This window comes from Lynx rufus, unplaced genomic scaffold, assembly GCF_022079265.1.
Source record: "Lynx rufus isolate CCGP_SWC_20201006 ecotype Redwood Valley unplaced genomic scaffold, mLynRuf1.p SCAF_7, whole genome shotgun sequence".
Lineage (NCBI taxonomy): Eukaryota > Metazoa > Chordata > Mammalia > Carnivora > Felidae > Lynx > Lynx rufus.
Window position 1 is genome coordinate 55,432,315 of NW_025814889.1, and position 25,985 is coordinate 55,458,299.

Consider the following 25,985-nt stretch of genomic DNA (forward strand, 5'->3'; position numbering starts at 1 on the left):
GAGAGAAAAGGAAGGAGAGAGTGACAGAAAGAAACATACGCATACTGATATACATTTATACATACAAACATATACTTTTTTGGTAAATTTAAAGTAATACTGAACCAAATGCTATGTCTTTTTAAAATTAAAATTACATTCAGAGTAAAGGCCTATTGATTAAGAACTTTCAAAATAGTTATTTTGTGTTTGTTTTGGAGCATGAACTATCTCATGTCTTTTCTGCATTCCATAACTTGATTCTCTTTAAGATAGTTATTCATTCCTTTGTTCAGTCAGTCAGTCATGAAACATCTGAGTACTTAAAATGTGAGAGGTATTGGGGCGCCTGGGTGGCGCAGTCGGTTAAGCATCCGACTTCAGCCAGGTCACGATCTTGCGGTCTGTGAGTTTGAGCCCCGCGTCGGGCTCTGGGCTGATGATGGCCCAGAGCCTGGAGCCTGCTTCCGATTCTGTGTCTCCCTCTCTCTTTGCCCCTCCCCCGTTCATGCTCTGTCTCTCTCTGTCCCAAAAATAAATAAACGTTGAAAAAAAAAATTAAAAAAAAAATGTGAGAGGTATTGTGCAATGTGTTGGAAATATGGAGATGAAAGACACACCTCATGGTGCTCACTGTGTCCTGGGGGAAGCATACAAGTAAGTTGGTGTCTGCAACACTGCAAGGAGAGTCAGTGATGGAGGCCAACCCAAGGTGCTCTGGGAGCACAGATGGTGGTAACCTGAGAGTTCCGGGAGGGTTTCCAGAGGAGATGGTGGCTGAGATGAGTCTTACAAGGATAGGGGGTGGTGAAATTTGTTTCAAATATATATAAAGAGAAAAAAAGATAAAAAGAAAACCATAGAAAGAAACCATAGTATGTTGGTATGGCCAGAGTAAAAGGTGTGTAGATAGATGATGAGAGATGAGACTAGGGTAGGTGGGTAAGGATCGACTAATGAGGAGTCTAGTGATCTTAGCTTAACTTATCTGGGTTCTGTCCTTGAAGATCTGGATAGCTATTGAAGTATTTAGGCAGAAGAATGCATTTTAAGCATGAAATTAAGAAAGATCATTCCGTCTTCAGTATTGAATTTCCTGCCAATTTTATTCTAGCAAAGCTGAGAATCTCAGTGAGTAGTTTTAAGATCCAAGTTTCTTGACATCTAAGTTAAATTGATCTTGAGAAAGAAAACACAATAGTTCATAGTTTAGGCTGGTAACTAATGTAATAAAGTCCAAATACTTTTTATAATTCTCTTTAAATATTACTAGATAATATCTATTTGGATTCTGGTTGTATCCAAAACTTTTCAGGCCTAAGTAGTCATATTATTTCAGGTATACCTTATAAAGCAAAGTCAAGATGAGAAGGGATTCTCTGGATATTAAAGTGGAAAACAAAAGCAAAAAAGACAGTGTCTGACACACAACTATCATTTATATAAAATAAACACTTAAGTGAAACAAAATAATATTCAGAACAATACCCATGGTGCCTTCATAGTTCTCAGACTCCATAGTTAAGAAACTGTTCACTTTCTTCACTGCCCCCATTTGGACCTCCAGGTCAGCCAAGTTCCTCACAACCCAATTCAAATAATTGGTTATCTGTGTCAGGTGACAAAAAAGTTAACACGTTTAAAATAAAGTAGCAATCTTTGTAATCACTGGATATTTTAGGATAGGATGACTTGGACAGTTAGTGTACATCATGTGCTATGACTTATAAGTGCTGCAAGATATCAGAGACCAGGGAGGGTATCATGGGATAAAGCAGGCAAAGAAAGTGTCCACTCTTCTTCAAGTGTCCTCAAATGTCAGTGTTGTGTAAACTGTCCCCTGCTTCCCTGCACAAGTTGTATTACCTGTTTGTACTTCTCTCATTTATATTCATATTCATTTTAGTTTCTCAGAACGGGTTGTCAATGACTTAGGACAAGGATTTCACACCTCGGGAGTGCTCTCACCATAGAGTTTGAGCAGTTTCTAAAAACTGACTCACAGTATAAGAACTGAATCCACACTGTCCTAAAATGCTGAGCTTGTGCCCCATCCTACCATTATCTGCAAGATGTCATTTCATTATGAATTTCAAACTGCTCCTCTAAATCCATGAATAAGAACTGACGATGACTATAGAAAGCACCTCCAACACCACATGAAAAGAGACATTTTCATCCATACCTACCGTAAGTGCATACAGAAGACCCAAGCCCACCAATCCAGAATTGGAAGACCCGCTGATGGATGCAATGGAAGCAGTGAGGACAATGCAAGCTCCCAAATAATCCTAAAAAGGAGCAAGTAAAAAAAAATGCTAAAAGATTTTCGTCGAGTTCTCATACAAAAGGTACCAATCAATTTAGAGAGGTGGGTACTAAGACAGTACACATAAATTTCAGGGGAAGGTTACCTAAGATGCGGATGAATGACAACTCACAATATTAGGGCTGGAGTGGGAGTAATTCAGCACTCTCATTGCATCTGTGCAGAAATGGATTCATACAAGTTAAATAACTTGCCAGAAATTAAGCTGCAGTTGGTGGCACCACCAGGATCAGATGTAGGGTTTCTTTTTCTCCTCCCCCACCCTTGCTATAGCATTGTGTTGCCGGACAAGTAATTATTTCGAAACTTGATTTACTACCTTCAATTTCATGTGTGCTTATGTCAGAGTTGTGATCTAGCTCCCTTGTGCTATATAGTTAAGGGCTTGGCAGAAATTTGCATCTGGTTAACTTTAGATTCTTGTCTAAACTGTTTGTCAAATATCTAGGCTTAGAGTTTGGGACATTAAGTCTCCAGATTCCATGTAAATAAGGATAAGGGTTTATATTTGTTCTTAAATGGGAAGTGTGGGCCTCTCTTAGAGCATCTGGATGAGCTATGACTCAATGGTAAACTCTTTTGTGAAATTTTTAAAAGTTCACTGAGGCCAGTCTTTATCTCAAATAAGAAACAGGGCACAACCATCCATTTTCAAACACCTTGTTCCTTCCCATTTCCCAGCAGTCTTAGTCATTGTTATGTCTTATCATTTGTAAAAGAAATCTTTCAAACTTTTCATGCTGATGAGTCACATGTTCCAGAAGCAGGTAGCATTTCGGGCATGAGCACTTCTACAGCTATTTTAAGTCTCATCTCACTTGTGACCTTTCAAGTCTAGATATGTTTCTGATCCCTCAAAAAAAAAAAAAAACCAAATAACTAGATGCTAAGACATTAATGACAGTAAAAAAAAAAAAAGACTTTAATGACAGTAATGGACTGCTTAACATACTGGAGTAACAAGTGAAGTTACTCAAATCATCTCCCATGTGAGCTTTCCGAACTCTTTTTAAAACAGCTCCAAAGACCTAGTTCTTGAGGAGCAATCAGTAATCCCAGCCTTGAAATCAGAGATCTGGGCTCAGACCCTGACTTTGCCAATTACCAGACAAATAATTTAAACCCCTTTGAAACTCAGTTTCTTTGGAAAATAGAAATGATACCTAATTCAAGACTTTGAAAGGACTAAAAAAGATTAAATGCCCGTTAGATTTCACCACCTCCATGTATCAGGATGTCTTTTTTCCTCTGGATGATTTTCAAACGTTTGAAGCAAGCTTAAAAGTTTATGTGCATCATAAAACATCAAAGGTTAAAAGAGGCACTAAAATTTAATTCCATAATGATTCCCATGATCTTTATAAAGAATAAAGAAAGAAGTCATGCAGAGTTACTCTCTTGAGGCAGTAAATTCCAAAGAGGTAGTAAATGCTCCTTGGATTGCTTCTTCCAATGGGACCATGTGTTAACAACTTGTCACATCCCAATTAGACAGTTCTTCTTCATTTTCCCTTTATTTGAAGCAACAACTACATGGATGCATAATCTAACCAGTCTGGGCCACTCTTACATCTTACAAATGCCAACATGCTCCCAAAATACTTCTAAAATATTTACAGCAATATGAATTTTTCCTTCCAGCCCTCTGTCTAAAGTTAGTACTTTTGAAGTTATGCTGTAAATTTGTAATTTCTATATTATCTTTTTAAAAAGGACTTATACAAAGTTTCTGTGATAAGTACCAGAAAGCAAGTTAGTATCAGGGGATACTTTGAGCAAGGTCCTCCTTCTCAGTTTGATATAAATAAATACACCATTCAGCTTCTGAGAAATTTCTGTGGGTAATGTACACATTAAGGCTTTGAAACAAGGCACATTTTTATTAATTTATATTCTCTACTTTCTCCCAGCTGGCCTTATTGGGAAGAAGAGCCTCATTCATTCATCTATCTATTGATTTATTCATACATTCATTCATTTATTTTCAAGTCTTTACTTAAATTCCATTTAGTTAACATATAGTATAATATTAGTTTCGAGAATAGAATTTAGTCATTCATCACTTACATACAACACCCAGTGCTCATTACAAGTGTCCTCCTTAATGCCCATCACCCATTTAACCCATCCCCTCCCCACCTTCTTTCCAGCCACCCTGTTTGTTCTTTATAGTTTACAGTCTGTTTTATGGTTTGCCTCTCTCTTTCCCCCACCCCCACCATATTCATCTGCTTCATTTCTGAAAATCCACATATGTGTGAAATCATATATGGTATGTGTCTTTCTCTGATTCACTTAATTCAGTTAGCATGATACACTCTAGCTTCATCCATGTTGTTGCAGATGGCAAGATTTCATTCTTTTTTATGGCTGAGTAATATTCCATTATATATGTCTACTACAACTTCTTTATCCATTCATCAGTTAATGGAAATTTGGGCTTTTTCCATAGTTTGGCTCTTGTTGATAATGCTGCTAAAAACATCTGGATGCATTTGTCCCTTCGAATCAGTATTTTTGTATCTTTTAGGTAAATATCTAGTAGTATAATTGCTGGATCATAGGGTGGTTCTATTTTTAACTTTTTGAGGAACCTCCATATTGTTTCCCAGGATGGTTGCACCAGTTTGTATTGCCACCAGCAGTGTAAGGGGGCTCCCTTTTCTCCACATCTTCGCCAACATCTGTTGTTTCTTGTGTTGTTAATTTTAGCCATTCTGAAGGTATGAGATTGTATCTCGTTGTGGTTTTGATTTGTATTTCCCTGATGATGAATGAAACTGAGCATCTTTTCATGTGTCTTTAGCCATCTGGATGTCTTCTTTGGAAAAGTGTCTATTCATGTCTTCTGCCCATGCCTTAACTGGATTATTTGGTTTTTAGGTGTTGAGTTCGATAAGTTCTTTATAGATTTTGGATACTAACCCTTTATCTTTCTGCTGTGCAGAAGCCTTTTATCTTAATGAGGTCCCAACATTCATGTTTGCTTTTGTTTCCCTTGCATCCCAGACATATCTAGTAAGAAGTTGCTATGGCTGATGTCAAAGAGGTTGCTGCCTCTGTTCTCCTCAAGGATTTTGATAGTTTCCTGTCTTATATTTATGTGTTTCATCCATTTTGAATATATTCTTGTGTGTGATGTAAGAAAGTGGTCCAGTTTCATTCTTCTGCATGTTGCTGTCCAGTTTTTCCAATACCTTTGTGGAAGAGACTTTTTCCATTGGATATTTTTTCTTGCTTTGTCAAAGATGAGTTGACCATATAGTTGTGGGTCCATTTCTGGGTTTTCTATTCTGTTCCATTGATCTGTGTGTCTGTTTTTATACCAGTACCATACTGTCTTGATCACTACAGCTTTATCCAGAATTGTGATGCCTCCAGCTTTGCTTTTCTTTTTCAAAATTGCATACATTCTTTTAAAAATATAACAACAAAATAATCCCTGAGTCTCAACAATGGAAATTAGACAGTAGCCCTAATATAAACATTATAAAGGAAATGCAAAACATTATGTACTCAATCTCTCTGTCTCCTTCTGACTCTTTTTCTCTTTCTCTCACCCCTCTCCCCTTCCATTAAAATGACTATGGAATCGTTATATTTTATATTGGGGCTTAGATTCACTTGTTATAGAACTAAATGGTAAATGCAATTAGATGATTATTTAAATTATTTTCTATTACATTAAAATGGTAATTCTGGTAATAGATAGTTTACCCTGGCAATAAAGCCAGCATGAGAAGTAAAAACAGATGAAGGAGGGAAAGGAAAAGGCTGATCAATAAGTTTGAGTTAATATATATTTTCTGGCTCTCTTTCATATGGCTAATGTTTTTAAAACTGCTTGTAAGGTTTCCATTATGATAATTAGACACTATTATTTTAATTATTATCACAGTAAATAAAATATGCCAAAATTTACTTATAAGAGATAATGTTTTTGGTTTTTTGGTTTTAAGAGATAATGTTTTTGACATCTCAGTGATAAGGCATAGCTTCTTAAAGTACATTTATAGCACATTTTCAGTGGATGAACCCATTTTCAAAATCTACAGTCCACTAAATTCGAATAGATATGAGGGCTTAAAAGCCAGGATGTCTGTACCTATATCAAAGCTATATCAAAGTTATTTTATTTATTATAAAAATATTCTTTATCTTTTTTTTTTTTTTAGAAAGTACTATCCATGTTGTCTTCTGGTTAGACCAAACTAGATATTTTCAGTTCACTCCTAGATTATTTCCACTGCTCAAAGAAATTTTTTTGTAATGAATTTGGAATTTTTTGGAGGCATTTGATCATAATTTTACCTTGATCTGCATAAGAAAGGAAGCTCTTTTGTGCACAATGTTTATCATGAGAACTCATAGCAAAAATACTAAATTCTATTAACTTCCCTTCAAATAGGACAAGAGTATAGGTGTGTGAAATTGGTGGATAATGTAAGAGTTTATGCTAGCTCCCTACTTTTTGTTTCTTTACCATTAAACTTAAGCAATGTAATGAATTACAAAGTGATTGTACAGTTATACCTTCTTTCCTTTCTTCGCGAATATGTGAACAACAAAATGGCTTCAAGGCAATTAATTAAGAAAGGAGAAGCAGCTGGTCTGAATAACTCACACAGGAGATCAAATACTTAGCACTAAGTGGTCACTAGGCAGCATTTATTCTACTGCTAAGTCCTTACACATACTAATCAATCAATTCACTGAATAAAAGCACCTGTGGTCAAAACGATACAATGGAATGACAAATTCAGTTTAGGAAATAGAAGCTACTGCTTATGTGAACTGCCAGTTCTCAAAGAGGTCCCCACCAGAGGACCTTTTATCTGTCTAGTGATAAATTATAACTTCCATCGAGTTTGTGAATTCAACACTTCCCTCCAGAAGAGAAGCCTTTGATTTTCAAAGCTAAAAGAGAGGCCTCTTCTTGGATTTCCAGTGATTCAATGGCATCTATCTATCTTTTCTATAGTGAAAACTATAATTCTATAAAGCAGACTTGCAAATAGTTAATAGAGATTCAATCTCTTTCCTTTTGTAGCCCTCAGAAGTACTGGTCTATGGCACCACTGAGTATCTGGGGGAATATATCAGGGCCTCCAAAGTATAAGATCAGTGCACACCTGTCTGTTGTGGAGTTATGAACACACAAAAAAGCTCTGTGTTGCTTCATAAAACAGGCTCTCGTGCAAGCTCACCCTGAATACTATTTTCACTTCAGTCTGTTGATTCTAAAGACTTTCTTTTTGGCTTCCTGATGTGAATTTTCTTTTATCCTTTCACCACACAGCAAGACAAAGCCTTGGAAAGACAGCCTTTAGATAGAGTTACACAATTTTCACAAATGGAAACACCGGTGCCAAAGAACTGGAAGTGTTTAGTGCAGAGGGCTGAAGAGAAAACGCCATGTCGAACCAGAGAACGTAAGCAGCATTCAAAGGTTAGGCTGTAGTGACACTCTGCACGTGATTGTGGCCCCCTCCACTTGGCACCCACAGGAAAAATGCTCCCCTCTCTGCCAAAGCAACCTGGGTGGTCACGGTCTTGCTAGTTTTCCTCCAGCCAATTAGTTTGCTCTTTTAGACTCTTGTCCTTTTTCGATGTGAGTGTATGGTGACCTTTATCTTTTTTTGCTAATTCAGAAGGAGTATGAAATGAATACAGTGGTCAGGGCTACCTCTTCCATAGGGAAAGCTGTTCACTCAGAGAAGGGGAATAACTTGTGATTGTCTTAACTCTCACTTAAGTTGATTAGGGAAAGAAATGAGAGCCATATATTTAAAATAAATTAGAGAATGAACAAAAATTGGATGGGGCTCATGGATCCTCCCGAATCCCACAAAAGGTGTTTTTCTCTGGTTTCCCTTCCTTTCTTCTTGAGATTTTCTGTCCAGGGAATCCAGTGACATTGCTTTTGAAAGCTCAAATTGAGAATGAAGAGAAAGGGAGGCAAAAAATAGCCACAGAAAACCACAATAAATTTTCTCCCCTTTCTCTTCATTAAGGTGATGAGTGAATTAGAGTTGGTGAAATCCCTAGATCTGCATCAGGATCTCCCCTCACACAGGAGAGCAAACACTTGCTTCTTCTGATTCATGCCCAATGCCCCAACCTTCCTTGTACCACTTTAGTTGTGTTTCTGCTCTGAGAACTCCAAGAATATTTGCTATAAGCAAATATTTTTCCTAATTTGCTGAGTAATATGGCAAAGAATAGAGAAAGGAGGAGTTATGTCAATACTGTGGGTTAAGTAAGATCAATGCAGATTCACTGCAACAAATAGAAGTTTTCATTACTTATTTTTTTAATGACTTACAAGACTATGTCCACAGCTGTCGGAGTCAGAGAACAGTTCACACCCTAGTCTCCAAGGTCCTATATCTCAACATTCATGTTTCTGACAAAAGGTCCATTTATTTCAAGCTGAAATTGTGTCTCCGGTGATGTGGACATGTCCACAGGAGGACAGTAGTAATGAGTTCTTTATATGTATACAATTAGGAGAAAGGTTATTTCCTAATAGGAGTTATCTAGTTAATTTATTCAATACTCCTACTGTAGCACATGTTCTTGGATTACAGCATTTATATTCAAATAAATATTCTGATATTTACATACTCTAAATAACAGCCTGGTTCTAACGAACACTCTCAATGTACTCAGAAAAAAAAAAAAACAGAAAGAGAGTGAATCTGACTAGTTTTAAGTTGGATCACTGAGGGCTGTCTAGAGGGGTGTGTGTGTGTGTGTGTGTGTGTGCGCGTGCACACCTATATAAACCTATATACACCTATATAAACTTATTGACACACACAATTAGGCAAAAGAGACAAATCATATACAAAAGACTGTGGAACTTGATTTCTGTCTGCAGATATGCCTGGAAGTTTGCAATGAATCAACAAGTTCCTTACAAAATTTACTTTTATCCATAAGAAATAGAAGCCAAAGATTCCTGATTTATTTTTGTATTGGTTTTTAAGGGAGAGCTCTGGTAATGAGATTAGACAGCAAATGTTGGAAGGATTAAAATACACAGAAAACAAAGACAAGACATACTAACAAATGTATTATAAAGGAACAAAATAGATAGCAAAGTCTGCCCTTCCTGTTTCAAATACCAGTATTTTCTTTCAGTTTCTACAGTTGGAACTAGAATTCTTTTACATTCAGGTTGGTCTGCTGCCTTTTCACTTGGGGGTTAAAGTAACGGGCCATGAGTCAAACTGAACTAAGCCATTCTGAATCTGGCCACTCTTCCTCTCTAATTTTTCCTGACTTCCCCTTTTTTGGCAGTCTGAAGGCTCTAATATCTTGTCTTCTGGCTATGAGAGTAGAACATACGGTTTGCTTGAAGATTCTTGTTAAACACTTGTCCATTAACCTGACAGTAGGAAGTGCGAAAGAGCAGAAACAGGAGTCTGGTCACACATTCACCTCAAGTCCAAAGCAAACACACTTGCCCCTTAAAAAACATGCTTGATCTCCAAGTTAAGAAAAATCAGATAACAAAGGTAACTACTGATATTTTCCCTTGTGGTTTGGGGACATTCTTTCATTAAGCTATTTCACGATTAATTCTGTTATTCAGATATGATTGGGTTTTTTTCTTCCTTAGAGAAAACAAATTTAAACAAACAAACAGAAGCTTAAAACGAGGACTTAGGGTCTGGATAGGATCTAGAAATAAGGTCTTAGTCTGGTTATAAATCCTAAGCAATACTTCATCTGCTTTCATGCTATCTATATATAGGTAATTCAGGAGACATTTTGTCCTGCCCCAGAGCTACCTGGAAGGAATTTCTTAACAACAACCAATCTAAAATTTGTAAAATATAATTGTCTTATGTCACTGAATAATTTCTATATTATTACTAATACAGTGGAAAAGAATCTCTAAACCAGTGGAAAATCATGACAACTAAAGCTCACAGGGGGCTCTAAGAATCTATATCAATTTGTATCTGTCTATCAACAACTCAAGATTATAACCTAGCCTCCTTCATTTTAACCTCATCAAATTCCTTTCACTATCTGCCCTCTCTGGTCTGTTGAGTTTTGAAAGCCTGCATACAGTAGGGATGTTTAATTAGTAGACTCGATGTCCTTACAATAGTACAGATAAACTTACTTTTCCTTTTGACAAATGGACAGGTAATTATTTTTTAAAAAGTTTACAGACAACTCATCATTACCACAAAAATAGCTTATTTATAGTGCTGATTATGCAGACTAGTCTGCAAACTACATTTCCTTCCTTTCTGGAATTTGTATCTCATTCGTCTCCTGGTTCATACTCCAGCCGGTTGGCTTATGAACCACTTACCAGGGTAGGTGCTGTTTCCACTCATTTATTTATTCATCCATTCATTCAAAAGTCATTTGTCGAGTGCATTTGCTAATCAGTGAACTAGAGGACTTATATTATTATTTTTCGTCGCAACACCCCCATGTTCTTGTTTCTATTTTACAGATGGGAAACAGGACTCAAATAAATTAATTAACTGGCTAGATTCAAGTCTGCATGATGCCAAAGCATGTGCCTGTTCTCCTACTTCATAAAGGAAAGAAGAAGGCAACAGATGATTAATTGCAGTTTTTTATGTTTTGTGCTAACGTGATCCTCCACTGGCTTAAAACATAGAAAGTCACCATCTCTTCTAGGCTTGTCCTGCTCAATGAAGGAAAATGAGTACATCTGTTCACTTGTCAAATTTGCTTTTTTGAAAAAAAAAAACTGAAGTTATACAAACATTTGCCATTCCATTAACTTATGTAATCTAGAGACTAAAGAACACAAAATGAATTTTTGCTTTTTGGGCTATTTGTCTTGCCATTAGCTAAAACATTATGACAAATTTCATCTGTAACATAAACAAACCTGAGCTATTTTAATGTCTGGAAAAGTGAAGTTAGTGCTGAATCTCAGTGCAAGACTAATTTTTACAACTGTCTCCCTCTTTGCATCAGCCCCCTTTTTTTGTTTGGTTTCCATTTCGAAATCATGAAATGAACGTACCGTTCTGACCTCTAGCCATCTGTTGGCTGCTGAGAGAAATAAGTAGGCAATGTTGTTTGTGTCCGTCAGTTCCAGCATACGTTGCTTAAATCTGGTTTCGTGCCTGTAGAAAACAAAATTATTATCATGCTAGCCACACAACAGGAGAAATAATAAGAAACAGTCACACTTACTACTACACTATTTACTCGACAGTGACAAACTGATGGGATGGAATGACTAGTAAATGGACTCCGACTTCAAAATAAAGGCCAGCTGCTACTGCTTTGCTGTATGCTTGCTGGAGAGGGTGTGGTTCGGTGTTTCCTCCTTTCTCAGACCTCCGCTATGAAAAAGAAGCTTTTGGATGACAAATTCCTATTAAAGATCATTTCATAAATTTCCACATAATTTTGTAGCCACAAAGACAAGGCATGGCCTATGTTGCAAGGGCCTTACAAAAACCAGAGTAAGTTGTACAGAAATGCAGTATGCCTACTTTTTATTGCATATTTTACTTTTCCCAATGACACAGAGTTGGGTGGGAGGTGCTGGATGAGGACCAGGAAAGACAGGAAACTATGCACGTGTAACAGGAAAATATATACTTTTAAATATCTACTGCTGCCCAGTGTTTCTGGGAACCAAAGAAGGAAACTGGGTGGCAAGAGGTGGAGGATGGGGGTCCTTGGAGGTGGCAAATGTTCTTGCTAGATGTGGTATCTTACGCTCAAGATTCTAAAATATTTGTAAGGATGGTCATTGCATGGAAGGAACTCTTAGTCTATGGTACCTACAGGGTTTTATGACATATACAGTTTAGATATTGATTCCTGACCAAATTAAGTTCATTCTTGGCAACCAATGCCATCAGACCAAATTCTGTGTAATCCATGTTATAAATGAAACTTCTAAGAAAAATCTTATCCATTTCAACATGTGAGCTACTCTCTCACAGAACTCATGCTACATGGTGATAAATCTAAATAACAGAAATAGTCTCTTTTCATTTTCAATTATTTTTCCCTGAATAACCAAAACAATGGAAAGCTGGATAATATAATCAAAATAACTGGTTTGAAGGTTGGAGGAAATGCCATATCAAAATGTGGTCTATCCACCCTCTGTTCTTATATGGACTGCTTGACTACATGTTGCATTTATGAGGAATAGCCAAATTTCATTTGACAGCCCAGCAATGATTCCTGTTTGATAACAGATTGCCCAAAGTTTCCCCAAATCTGCAAATCAATTTGCAAAACTTTATATTAAACCATCACTATATCAAAGAATGAAAAAGTCCTGGATGGGGTGTTCCCTTGGCCCATGAAGCCATCTATACAGGCCAATATAAAGCAGATACTTGATATCTGTCCAATTGATCTGATCATTCCAATATGCCAAACCAGATAAATCAGATAACTGAGTCAAACAGCAACATCTGATCTACAGTAATCAAAGGATTTGGCAATCAGAGCCAAATAATTACCTCACTTTGAGTTATGAGTTTGCAGCCTTGATCTAAATGCCATGTACAGGGGGACCTGCCCTGAACAGCAACACATTTGAAGGGGACTGAGCAGTCAGAGAAACATGGCTACCTTGTCCTGTGATGACCCTTTTAGAGATGAATAGAGTGAATAATGAAAAGGTAGAATGGCTCACAGGATTATAGGATTTACTGAGATAGTGGATATGAATTGTAAAGAGATCTATCCATGTAAGAGCCAATCTTTCTGTTTGCAGTGTTATGTCGATTTTCATCCACTCATTCAGAAGCACTTAGGAAGCACCAACTCTAAATGAGACATTAGAATACCTACATGAATGAGACAATGAATGCACATAATGACTCCGTGCACAAAATGCTACTTGAACATTAAGGAAGGGGGTGATTTGTATTGACCAGACGGTCGGGATGGCAGGGAATGAGGTGAGGAACGGGGGGGGGGGGGGGGAGAAGGAGGATTAAGCAAAGTTTCAAAGAGCACTGTGGGTATGGTCCGAGTGAAGTTTTAAAGGATGAGCTGAATTCTTCAGGTGAACAAGGGAGGACAAAGCACTGGAAGCAGTAGGAACAACATGAGCAAAGGAGCAGAAATGAGAAAACTCATGTTCTGGGGCTCAAGACAGGGTTCTCTCCGTAGAGGACAGTGGTAGTGGAGAGATTGGAGGTGGGGCCCATTGGACCAAAGCCACTGGGCTACATTTGAGATAAACATCAAACACTTTATTCTGACAAAGTGCTTTGTCTGGGACTCTTCTTACTCCTCATTTAGTTTTGGGATATTGTTTCAGATACACTCTTAAAGAGTTTGTAAATGGAATTGGCAATGGTCTGAAGCAGCAGCGAGAGGGGAGGGGTGGAAATGCAGTGAACATTCTTTCTGTGTGTTTCTATTTGGCAAGAAACCTTCTGTTTTCCTAATGGAAACTTTGACACACTCAGTCTGTATCTTTTCATCCACATCCAGCTCATCTTCTGAACATTCTTAGACCTTTATTCTGTTGGACAAAAAAAAAAAAAAAAAAAAAAAGGAAAGGTCCCTGAAATCTCAGTCTAATTTAACTGTGATGCTTTCGTGGTAAACTACTTGAGGGAGTACACTGCTGTGTGTGAGTACACCATGATCCCTGAATGCAGGGGAGGAAAAGCAGCCTAATCAGTAAATAATAACTTTCCAAAAGAGCTGAAGACTCTGGGGATCCAGGGAGCCTGAAAGGAAGGAAGAAATGGAGGGAAAAGAACATGTTTGATTCTTGACCACAAGCACCAAATGTAAAGACTCTAGAATTTTATTCATGGCAGCAGGACTAGCCCCACATTTTGAAACTCCCTTTGGCTTAAAAATGCTGATACTTGTGGTATTTAATATTTACTTTAGAAAGGAACCCTGGAAGATGTAAATCTGGATGATTATGATGCAGATACTTCTACCCAAAAGTTGTCTTTTGTTTCTTTCAATCATAATTCAAGCGTGAAGGTTTAACACGTAATATTTGGTTCTTTTTACAACTACCTAGACTTCTCCTCATGTAAAATTAGGAATAGTCATGCTAAATTCTGTCCTTGTGTCTAGTGACAAACGTAAATGGAAAGCCTAAACCTTGACTCTTGGTCAAGTTTCTCTCATTTTGAATTGTCATTTCCTTCATGACAATTTACCTGATTCTAGTCCTCTCTCTCTTAGAAAATAACCTCAACTTGTTCAGAGAGAAAACAGAGCAGGCGCTATTATATGTTGAACCCATCAGTATTCTGTTGTCCCATTGACCAGCTTGACTGAATCCAGTAACTTCTTGCCCCTCACTTGCCATGCTATCTTGTTTTCTTTGTGGTTTTTATCTGGGATGGAAGTGGAAGGCCATGTCTTTTTCATCATTAAATATCCACATCAAGAGCAGTACCTAGCATATATTCAATACTCAAATAAATTAACTTGAAAGGACTTATTTGGTGAAAAATGTAATCTTTAATATGATGCACTTATGAGTACCAGTGGTCATTGCTGGCTACAATGTCAATAAATAATTTTGCCATCTCCAATAAGAGGCACTCTGATGGGAAAACACACCACTGCAGAAAATGTGAATGTTTCATGATGAAGTCTATGTAGATTTTATGTAGAAATTCTGTGATACACGTTGTGGATGGTTATATCTCTATATCTCTATATTCTACTTTTTTTAAGTTTATTTATTTATTTTGAGAAAGACAGAGAGAGAGAGAGAAAGAGAGAGTGTGTGTGTGTGTGTGTGTGTGTGTGTCTGTGTGTCTGTGTGAGCGAAGGGAGGGGCAGAGAGAGAGGTAGAGAATCCCAAGTAGGTTCCACACCATCAGCACAGAGCCTGATGCGGGACTCAAACTCACGAACCATGAGATCACAACCTGAGCCAAAGTCAGACACTTAACCAACTGAGCCACCCAGGTGCCCCTCTATATTCGTTTTAATTCAAGTTTATATATGTAAAATAATATAAATATGTCTTAGATTAGAAAAATCTCTAATTGAAATAATTACATATTTGCATTTAGGGTTGCGAGAAGACATAATACTTTAATATGTCAATTTCCAAGATTAAATGAAATATTCAGTGGTACCACCTTCTTTAGTGAGTTTACTTAAACAGGGTAAATAGGGCAGATAATTTTTTAAGTGTTAAGCAAACACTCTTGATCAAAAGCTTGGATTATCACTATTTACCAACATTGAAGAAAATGGATTAAATCCTGAAATAACCTTGATTTAATATTTCTTTTATTATTATCAATAATACATTCATTTTAACTTGTTTATTGGGTGCTTCTTCACTAATCACTGTGGTTAATACTTTACATGCATTTTTCAATTAGCCCAAGGGCCTAAGAAGCACAGTTGATTTCTCCATTTCACAGATGAGTAAACCGAGGCTAGGGTTTGCAAAGCATGGTCTACATTATACAGCTAGTGTCTTCTCAATATGGTGTTTCATTCTTTCTTTATTTTTGTTAAAATTTTAGGTAATTAACTCTGAATATTTATTGCCATATTTTTCATTCTTGTAGTTTAGAACATTGCCATGCACACAGTGGGCATCCAAAAAATGGTAGCAGTTATCAGTTATTTGTAGATAAATATTTGTTGATGATGTAATGGCTTAATCCACAAAATGAAAACATGTTTACTCGCCTAAATGCCCGAATGGTGGTGAGTCCTTCAGCTGTTTCTGAGAAGTGGCAAAGCAGAGGGAGCTGGGTACTGTCATCAAGTTCCTGGAGGTCCCTAGAGCAGAGAGAAGTGCAAAATTAACTTCTTATGCATTCATGCTCAGAGACTACTGTATTCATCCTCAGGTAGGTTTTTATTTGTCGTTGCAACTTATTTCTTCTAGAACCCAGTTAACAAAAACTTTAACAGCTTATAATCTAAAGAAGAAGAGAAATATGGGTACATAATGAATTTTTGTCTAGGCCAAATATATGTGTTGTTAAAAAAAAAAAACTACTTGTGGGGCACCTGGGTGGCTTAGTCGGTTAAGCATCCGACTCTTGATTTAGGCTTTGGTCGATCTCAGGGTTGTGAGATGGAGACCAGCATTGAGTTCCATGCTGGGCACGGAGCCTGCTTAAGATTCTCTCTCTCCCTCTTCTTTTGCCCTTCCTTGCCTGCACATCCATGTGTTCTCTCTCTCTCTCTCTCTCTCTCTCAAAAAACAAACAAACAAACAAACAAACAAACAAACATTTGCTTGATAAAACAACTAAAAGTGCTGTGGGGACACAGAGGAATGGATGATTATTTCATACCTAGAAGATGGGTAATATTTTTTTTTTGAGGAGGTAGAATTTAGGCCAAATCTCATCAAGCTTTGAGGAGGGTTTCAACCAGTCAAGAAGAAGTACATTTCAGCTAATGGGAACAAGAGCAAACACAGGAGACTAAAGAACCTAGCAAGTTCAGTCTGGCTGGGGTCCAGAGTCCTTTGTGAGTGCTAAGGAGGAGAAAGTTTGTATAAAGGAGAGGTGGGACTAGACAGTAGAAGATCTTGGGTGGACTGGACAAAGTCACCGAAGACTAGAAATCATCAGGCTGTGCTTAAGCAACATAACTTGAGAGGCTATAATGGATGAAAGAGAAAAGTGAGTTTGGAGAGTCTATCTCAGAGATTTTTAAAAGTTCTGAATTACTGTGATACTAGTGGGGTTTAAAATAGGGGGAGAGGGGCGCCTGGGTGGCGCAGTCGGTTAAGCGTCCGACTTCAGCCAGGTCACGATCTCGTGGTCCGTGGGTTCGAGCCCCGCGTCAGGCTCTGGGCTGATGGCTCGGAGCCTGGAGCCTGTTTCCCATTCTGTGTCTCCCTCTCTCTCTGCCCCTCCCCCGTTCATGCTCTGTCTCTCTCTGTCCCAAAAATAAATAAAAAACGTTGAAAAAAAAAATTAAAATAGGGGGAGAATTGTGAGACAGTCTTCCAGAAGTAGGCTTCTAAACTATAACAATCAGCGAGTTGTAGCAGGGTGAGTAAAAGAAAAGAGTCAAATATGGCTTAGCAGACTTGACAGATGACAGTGTTATTTGTCAGGGTGAGGGACACGGAACAAAGCAATTTGAGGAAAAAGACAATGAGTTTGCCTTTGGCCACAATGAGTTTGAATCTCTGCCTTCATGGAACTTTTATTCATAGGTTCTCCAAGGACCTATATAATATCCAATGTATGTTTGGTAGACAAACGCCTGATCATCCCTTTCATAAAGATGCACACTACTCATGAAAACATTTCCTTAAACCATGTAAGCTAGCATTTCTCGAAAATAGGCTAAGAGTTATACTATATGTTTCAAAACATCCTTCTTTTTTCTTTCAGTCTTTTTTTCTACTTTTGTTTGTTTTTAGGTTTGGGGGATTGAGGATTTAGAGTTGTGGCATCAACTCTCACCTTCCGGAGTCAACTGAATTATACTGTTACTTTAATCTTCAACAATTAACTTGGGCCATACTGGGCAGCCTGTATCGTTCCAAACAAATGCAAATTTATTTCGAGTTTCTACAATGGATTTATTCACTTTAGAAAATGCAGAGGAGGGAAGAAAAAGAAAGAGGGAAGGAGGAAAATGAATATGAAGGAATGTGAGTCGTTTGCTACTTTTTAAACATAAAACTAAGTGGCTATTTGTAAATTTGACACAACAACAGATGGCCACTACATTTGAGGTTTGTTGTGAAGGGAAAAAATTAGGAAGGAGAAATCTTTGTTTATAGGACTACATTTTGTGAAACCAAACAGGTGACGATATAACTTGACCTTGTATTCTTGTAAGAAACACTTCCTTACAGAGCTAACCACACATTAGATCTTTGATTTCAGATATTCTAAATTCCATGACATTTCCTGTCTCCCACTTTAATTCCTTGTGGTGTTTAGAAAGTAGTCTGTTAAGCTGCTTGAGCTTTTCAACATGAGTGAGTCCGGTGGAGCCTCAACATCTAGAAGGGATTTTTTTTTTGTCTGTGAAATTGAATGTCATGTGGCCATATTTACTCACTTTCAAAGAATTTCAAATAAGAATGGTTCATAATCCATTATTAGTGTTAATTCTTTAAAAGTGATCATCTCCTCTATATTTTGGTCACTTACTACCAATGCTAATAACAGATTATTCCTTCTTAAAATAAACAGAATTCACAATTCCAATTTATAAATGACTAGGAATATTTGCCTGGCCTTTGCACTCAATTTGTATTGTGAAGGGGCAATAATAAGGCCAAATGAATATGTGACTGAAGTAAGACATGACTGTAATATTTAATTTAATAGTGAGAAGATAAGGACAGATTTGGAAATAGTCAGCAGAAATGCAGTAACTAAACTTTTTGCCCCTCTAGGAAGCAGAATCCGCAATAGTACTGTAAGAAATGAAAGAGTGAACTGATGACTAACTTCTCCCTTTCGGTCTAAATTTGCTACAGGAAAATAGGATGAGGCTGGTAATGAAAAAATAATTAATACAGATCTATAACATTTGAAGAACCCTAACTCATAACCTCTAGGGAGAAATAACTATATTTTTTAAATTAAAAAATGTTATATGATATATTGAGAGCCAACTATAATCTTGGCTTTCTTGTTACCTTCCCCAAATTTTCATCATCATCCTTGCACTCAAGTCTTATTAAATATTTTCATTTTACTGAATAAACTCAATATCTACCTTCTTATTCCAGCACTTAATCCACATACAAGGATTACTATATATATATATATATATATATATATATATATATATATATGCTTCATTTTCTCCAGATTCTAAGTTTCTCAAGAACAGGTTCTTGTCAGGTGGATCTCTTCATCTGCCACATGGCTTACACAATTATTTTTCAACACAAAAATGCTTGATAAGTGTTTGTTGAAATAAAGTGATTATTGCAATGATATAAAATTTACTATTTATAGCAAGACTTCAAAACTAAACTGGAAATTTTAAAACAACTGGTACTACATTTCACTTAACTATGATGCATCTCAGCAAGTGATAAATCTTACATTAATAGAAGAATTTAAGATTTGGGGCGCCTGGGTGGCGCAGTCGGTTAAGCGTCCGACTTCAGCCAGGTCACGATCTCGCGGTCCGTGAGTTCGAGCCCCGCGTCGGGCTCTGGGCTGATGGCTCAGAGCCTGGAGCCTGTTTCCGATTCTGTGTCTCCCTCTCTCTCTGCCCCTCCCCCGTTCATGCTCTGTCTCTCTCTGTCCCAAAAATAAATAAATGTTGAAAAAAAAAATTAAAAAAAAAAAAAGATTCATGGCTACTTTTATTTATATTCAGCTGGGTACTCAAGTACGTGTTAAATGATCCAATTTGAAAAGTTCCAATCTCTTAAAGTTACAGCCCTTCTATCAGACACTCAGGATTATCTACTTTTCTGGTCATCACTCTGACTTATCACTTTAACCTTTTTAAATTCTTCTAGTTTTTTACAGAATGCATTTTAGCATTTTACAATATTTTATCCCTTTTTTCCCACTTGTGGAATAGAACAATATTAAATCACTTACCCTTGATCTTACAGGTTTTCTGTCAATGCTATGTTAAGCAAAAGGACCATATAATGAAAAATTTGGCGTAGTTTGTGTATTCAAAACTCAACAGGTCAAATCCACATGTTAATATATATCCAGAGCTATGGAAGGTTTACACAACCAATTATAGAAACAATTGTAATAGATCTCCAAATGAAGCATAATAGAGGTTTCATCATGTTAAAAATAGGTTGCATTTCCAAATTCCATACCTAATCTTGAAAAACACTACAGCAAATCTGGATCACAGTAAATCAAATATATAGGTTTTTGAAAATGAACAGAACTTTGTTTTACTTACTTGGAGGCCACTCGAAAGTACTTCTGGATAAAATAAAAGGCGACCCCAAGAGGCACAAGAGCAACCAGGAACACAGGGGTAGCATAAGAAATCATGCCAATGGCAGACAGGCAGAGCAGTGTTGAGCGAGTTAGAGATTCCAAAGTTGGAGGGATGTGCTATTAAGAAGGTAGTTTGAAAGGAAAATGTTTAAGCTCAAAGAAAATTTTGGTTACAATGCAATAAAATATTCATCTTATATTAATGTTATGTAACTAGTTACAAAAGTAGTATATGAATCTTTTCATTGTAAGCAAGTCTTCACTCCAACTTCACTAACTTCCCATAGTTTAGTATCCATTTATCTACCTATCTACTTATCATCAGTCAGTGTATCAGTCTATTTATCTTGGGAATTTCATGTAAATGGCACTATACTATAAATCTTATTTGTCCATGTGTTCTTGTTTTATTTTACTGGACAAGATAGATTATAAATCTTCCCACATAACCATATACAAATCTCTTTCTTTAGAATGGCTGATACTTTAAAAAAAAACAGCTATTTCTCTCCAGTAAGACATTTACATTAATTTTCTGTAACTGCTTGTTCATATCCTTTGCATGTTTTTGATTGGATTATTTACCTTCCTTTTGATTTTTAGATACTCTTTATAGATTATGGATGTTTTCCTCTTGCTTTATATATGTTACCAGCTTTTCTCCCACTTAATCTATTATATTTTAAATTTGTCTTTGATGCTTTTAGCTCAATAGAAATTTAAAATTTTATATAGTCATTTCTGTTGGCCTTTTTCCTTATTCAGAGTTTTGTGTCTTACTTAAAAAGCCCTTTTGTACCCCAAAACCCTAAAACTACTCTCCCACATTTTATTTATAGCTTTATGTTTTTATATGGCTATCTTTATTCCACATGTCTTTGCTTTGTATTTTATGGATAGCTAATTGTCCCAACATCCTTTATTGAAAAAAAAAATCCTTTCTTACTGATTCCAGATACCACACTTATCCTATGTTAAATCTCTCCATATGCTGGTATTTCTGAGTTCTCCATTTTGTTCTTTTGATCTACTTGTTTTCTGTGATCACCAGAGTATTTTATTTTTATACTGTTTTCTGGGTATCTGAAATGGAAATTCTCTTTCTCTATATAGGATTTTTAGGATTTCTGGGATTGTTGGATCTCTTTTCTTCATTTAAGGTTTCTAATTTTGTTTTTGTCATTAGTATGAATAGAATTTATTTTTCATTTAATTTTTCACTTAGTGTAGAGAAAGTTACTGAATTTTATTATACACCTTATGTAGACACTCTTCTGAACTTTCAAATTGGGTTTTCATTGTACCCATTGTCTTGGACTCTCCAAGTGGCGATCATGTCCAAATAAGGACTGTTTTATCTCTTCTTTCCCCATATTCATTCCTTATGAAGAGTTTTAGATGCATTGTGACTGACACCAATGAAACATGAAACATTTTCAACATACATATAGTCAGCTGCATGCATCAAGCATTCTTTTTCTAAATTGAGGATAATTTAGTTATTCCTAAAGCAACTCTGAAAAATCAGAAAAGACAAGTGCTAGATTTGATGGATTCTTTTGTCCAGTTAGCCTAAGAGGTCTCTTCTTGGAGTGATCCAGTTTTAGAGATTGAGGACTTTAATTTCAGGACCAACTTCTAGAGGCATAAGGATCTAAAACTAAACTGGGTATCTCTGTAATATTTTCTAAAATATCACACCATTGCCTCATGCAAGAGCCCATCTAATTGAAATAAAGGACCTCTAGGACGCCTTGGCATTCTATCCTTTGCTTATGGAAGACACTCTGCATCAATATTAAACTCTTAAGAACTTTACTATGAATGGAGATACAACACTGACAAAATTATTCCTTTTTTAATAAAAAATTATATGTTAGTTTATTCTTTGCTATTTTTCTTTATTTCATTCTGATCCCCTAAGTATCCTCTTCCCACATAAATTATTTTGAATTAAGGTTTCCTTTAAGTTTTGATTCTAGAAATCATTTATGCATATAATATTGATATAGATATATATAGGCTTTCATTTAAGTTTTAGATGTTCTCTATGGCTAACAAGAAACATGGTTTATCTTAAATGTTACTTTGCTTATACTGAAAAAATTATTTTTGAACTTGGAAGTAACTCAGGCACTTACCTGATCGATGATATTTGTATCAGCTGAGAAGCGATTGAGAATCAGTCCCAGGGGGGTGGTATCAAAGAATCTAGGCAATAAACAACACACTGGAATGTATAATACACATACATTGGGATGTATAATAATACTAAGCTATCTGGAACCTAAGCAACTAATGGACATCTTGGAGTCAAGTAAATGAGAAGGTCCCTATTCATTTATTTAAAGACTGAACAAACGCACTAAAATTTCACATTTCACTTAAAGATGCATGTTTTTATGATTTTATGTGGGGAAGTAAGAAATTAGTTACTTTTTTACCTTATTGGTCCAAGAATTATCTTATTGAGGAGATTGTGGTGAAGATTTTTGGCAGCTGTGAGACCCATCCATTCTACAGTGAGAGATGTCACAAGGCAGAGGAAAATACCTGCTCCGCAAAGTATGCTAAATCCGGCCACATAGTAGGTCTAAAAACAACCAACACACAAAAAGACACAGCTTTTTCTTACTAGAACACCAAATATCGAAGTCAGACAATATCTGTAACTTCATTATCTTGAGTCAATTTAAGCAGTTTAAGGAGAGCGGTTTTTGGAGAACTAAAGATAGTACTGCAACCATAGCCCTAAAGCCAAGTCCCCCACCTATTTCCTTCACTCTCTTCCAAGGGCAGATGAGACATTAGAATCTGTTTTCAGGTTTGAAATATTCTTGGCTTTCTACACTGTAGAGCTCCTCCTTCCTATCCCTAATCTCAGAATGACCAGCTAATATATTGGCATAGGTAGTTAAAATCAATACCATCAAAACAACAACAAAAGTGCTGTGTATAAGTTACAAACACACACACACACACACACACACACACACACACACACACAGAGTGCATATACCTCCCCTAATCCAAAACCAAACATTATCATTAAATGTTTCTTACAATAAACTTTGAAACACAAAAGTTATCATAATAAATTCCGTTTTGACAGTTCATTCTATTTCAGGTCCTGTTCTAATTAACTTACTGAGTCATTATAAAAATCTTATGGCATTTGGGATTCTAATATCAAACTAAATAAAAGGGTATCACTGTTAATCTCAGCATTATTTCCTTGATGATTTAAAAACAGAATTCATTATACCTGATCAGCTTTTCCAGTATTATTTATACTGTACTCTGAAGTCCATGTGGCCAGCCAGTAGTCTATAGCCACAATGACTGAATGTTTCAAAAGCTTAGAAAAAATCATCAGGAAGAGCAAGAAGAATCCTCCAGAAGTAAGGTACCGCCAGCAGGTTTTCCACGGCATTTTAGTCCTGAGCCTCATTACAGTGGACATATTATCATCCTCATCTTCCTCCTCTTCTTCCTCTGCAAATAAAGTATTAGTTTAAGCTTTATTCAGTCAACAGTAGATAGAATTTGTATCATCCTACAAAAAAAGCATACAAAAATATCCCTCAAAATTCTAGAAATGCCAATGTTAGTCTTAGAAATTGTGAATGCTTTTAGCAGGGAAAAACTTCATTTAAAAATGGTGAAGAATGGGGAGACAGGAAGATGGCGGCGTAGGAGGACGCTGGGCTCACCGCGCGTCCAGCCGATCACTTAGATTCCACCTACACCTGCCTAAATAACCCAGAAAACCATCAGAGGATTAGCAGAAGGGAGTCACCGGACCCAAGTACAGACGAGAGGCCCACGGAAGAGGGTAGGAAGGGCGGCGAGGCGGTGCGCGCTCCACGGACTGGCGGGAGGGAGCCGGGGCAGAGGGGCGGCTCGCCAGCCAAGCAGAGCCCCCGAGTCCGGCTTGCAAAAGCGGAGGGGCCTGACGGACTGTGTTCCGACAGCAAGCGCGACTTAGCGTCTGGGAGGTCATAAGTTAACAGCTCTGCTCAGAAAGCGGGAAGGCTGGAGGACAAAGGGAGGGAGAGCTGCGGAGCCCCCGGACGACAGAGCTCAGTTTGGTGGGGAACAAAGGCGCTCGCCAGCGCCATCGCCCCCGCCCATCCCCCAGCCAAAATCCCAAAGGGAACCGGTTCCGGCCAGGGAACTTGCTCGCTCCTCCTTGCAAACACCCAACTCTGTGCTTCTGCGGAGCCAAACCTCCGGCAGCGGATCTGACTCCCTCCGGCTGCCACAGGGCCCCTCCTGAAGTGGATCACCTAAGGAGAAGCGAGCTAAGCCTGCCTCCCCCGCCGCCGTGCACCTTGCCTTCCCACCTCAGCTAATACGCCAGATCCCCAGCATCACAAGCCTGGCAGTGTGCAAGTAGCCCAGACGGGCCACGCCACCCCACAGTGAATCCCGCCCCTAGGAGAGGGGAAGAGAAGGCACACACCAGTCTGACTGTGGCCCCAGTGGTGGGCTGGGGGCAGACATCAGGACTGACTGCGGCCCCGCCCACCAACTCCAGTTATACACCACAGCACAGGGGAAGTGCCCTGCAGGTCCTCACCACACCAGGGACTATCCAAAATGACCAAGCGGAAGAATTCCCCTCAGAAGAATCTCCAGGAAATAACAACAGCTAATGAGCTGATCAAAAAGGATTTAAATAATATAACAGAAAGTGAATTTAGAATAATAGTCATAAAACTAATCACTGGGCTGGAAAACAGTATACAGGACAGCAGAGAATCTCTTGCTACAGAGATCAAGGGACTAAGGAACAGTCATGAGGAGCTGAAAAGCGCTTTAAATGAAATGCAAAACAAAATGCAAACCACCACGGCTCGGATGGAAGAGGCAGAGGAGAGAATAGGTGAACTAGAAGATAAAGTTATGGAAAAAGCGGAAGCTGAGAAAAAGAGAGATAAAAAAATCCAGGAGTATGAGGGGAAAATTAGAGAACTAAGTGATACACTAAAAAGAAATAATATACGCATAATTGGTATCCCAGAGGAGGAAGAGAGAGGGAAAGGTGCTGAAGGGGTACTTGAAGAAATTATAGCTGAGAACTTCCCTGAACTGGGGAAGGAAAAAGTCATTGAAATCCAAGAGGCACAGAGAACTCCCTTCAGACGTAACTTGAATCGATCTTCTGCACGCCATATCATAGTGAAACTGGCAAAATACAAGGATAAAGAGAAAATTCTGAAAGCAGCAAGGGGTAAACGTGCCCTCACATATAAAGGGAGACCTATAAGACTCGTGACTGATCTCTCTTTTGAAACTTGGCAGGCCAGAAAGAATTGGCACGAGATTTTCAGGGTGCTAGACAGAAAAAATATGCAGCCGAGAATCCTTTATCCAGCAAGTCTGTCATTTAGAATAGAAGGAGAGATAAAGGTCTTCCCAAACAAACAAAAACTGAAGGAATTTGTCACCACTAAACCAGCCCTACAAGAGATCCTAAGGGGGACCCTGTGAGACAAAGTACCAGAGACATCACTACAAGCATAAAACATACAGACATCACAATGACTCTAAACCCGTATCTTTCTATAATAACACTGAATGTAAATGGATTAAATGCGCCAACCAAAAGACATAGGGTATCAGAATGGATAAAAAAACAAGACCCATCTATTTGCTGTCTACAAGAGACTCATTTTAGAGCTGAGGACACCTTTAGATTGAGAGTGAGGGGATGGAGAACTATTTATCATGCTACTGGAAGCCAAAAGAAAGCTGGAGTAGCCATA

The 25,985-nt window shown here is 37.6% G+C and overlaps 1 protein-coding gene across 3 annotated transcripts in view; it reads right to left on the reverse strand.

The window, feature by feature from the left end:
• Positions 1-25,985, reverse strand: part of ABCC9 (ATP binding cassette subfamily C member 9) — a 130,983-nt gene that overhangs the window by 15,491 nt on the left and 89,507 nt on the right. For all 3 annotated transcript variants that reach the window (XM_047066153.1, XM_047066155.1, XM_047066154.1), the window contains 8 exons: positions 23,480-23,709; positions 22,659-22,807; positions 22,356-22,425; positions 20,174-20,331; positions 15,986-16,078; positions 11,337-11,439; positions 2,169-2,270; positions 1,468-1,588 (listed from right to left, as the gene is read on the reverse strand). In XM_047066153.1, coding sequence (XP_046922109.1) covers positions 1,468-1,588; positions 2,169-2,270; positions 11,337-11,439; positions 15,986-16,078; positions 20,174-20,331; positions 22,356-22,425; positions 22,659-22,807; positions 23,480-23,709 — 1,026 coding nt within the window. The remainder of the gene's footprint in view (positions 1-1,467; positions 1,589-2,168; positions 2,271-11,336; positions 11,440-15,985; positions 16,079-20,173; positions 20,332-22,355; positions 22,426-22,658; positions 22,808-23,479; positions 23,710-25,985) is intronic.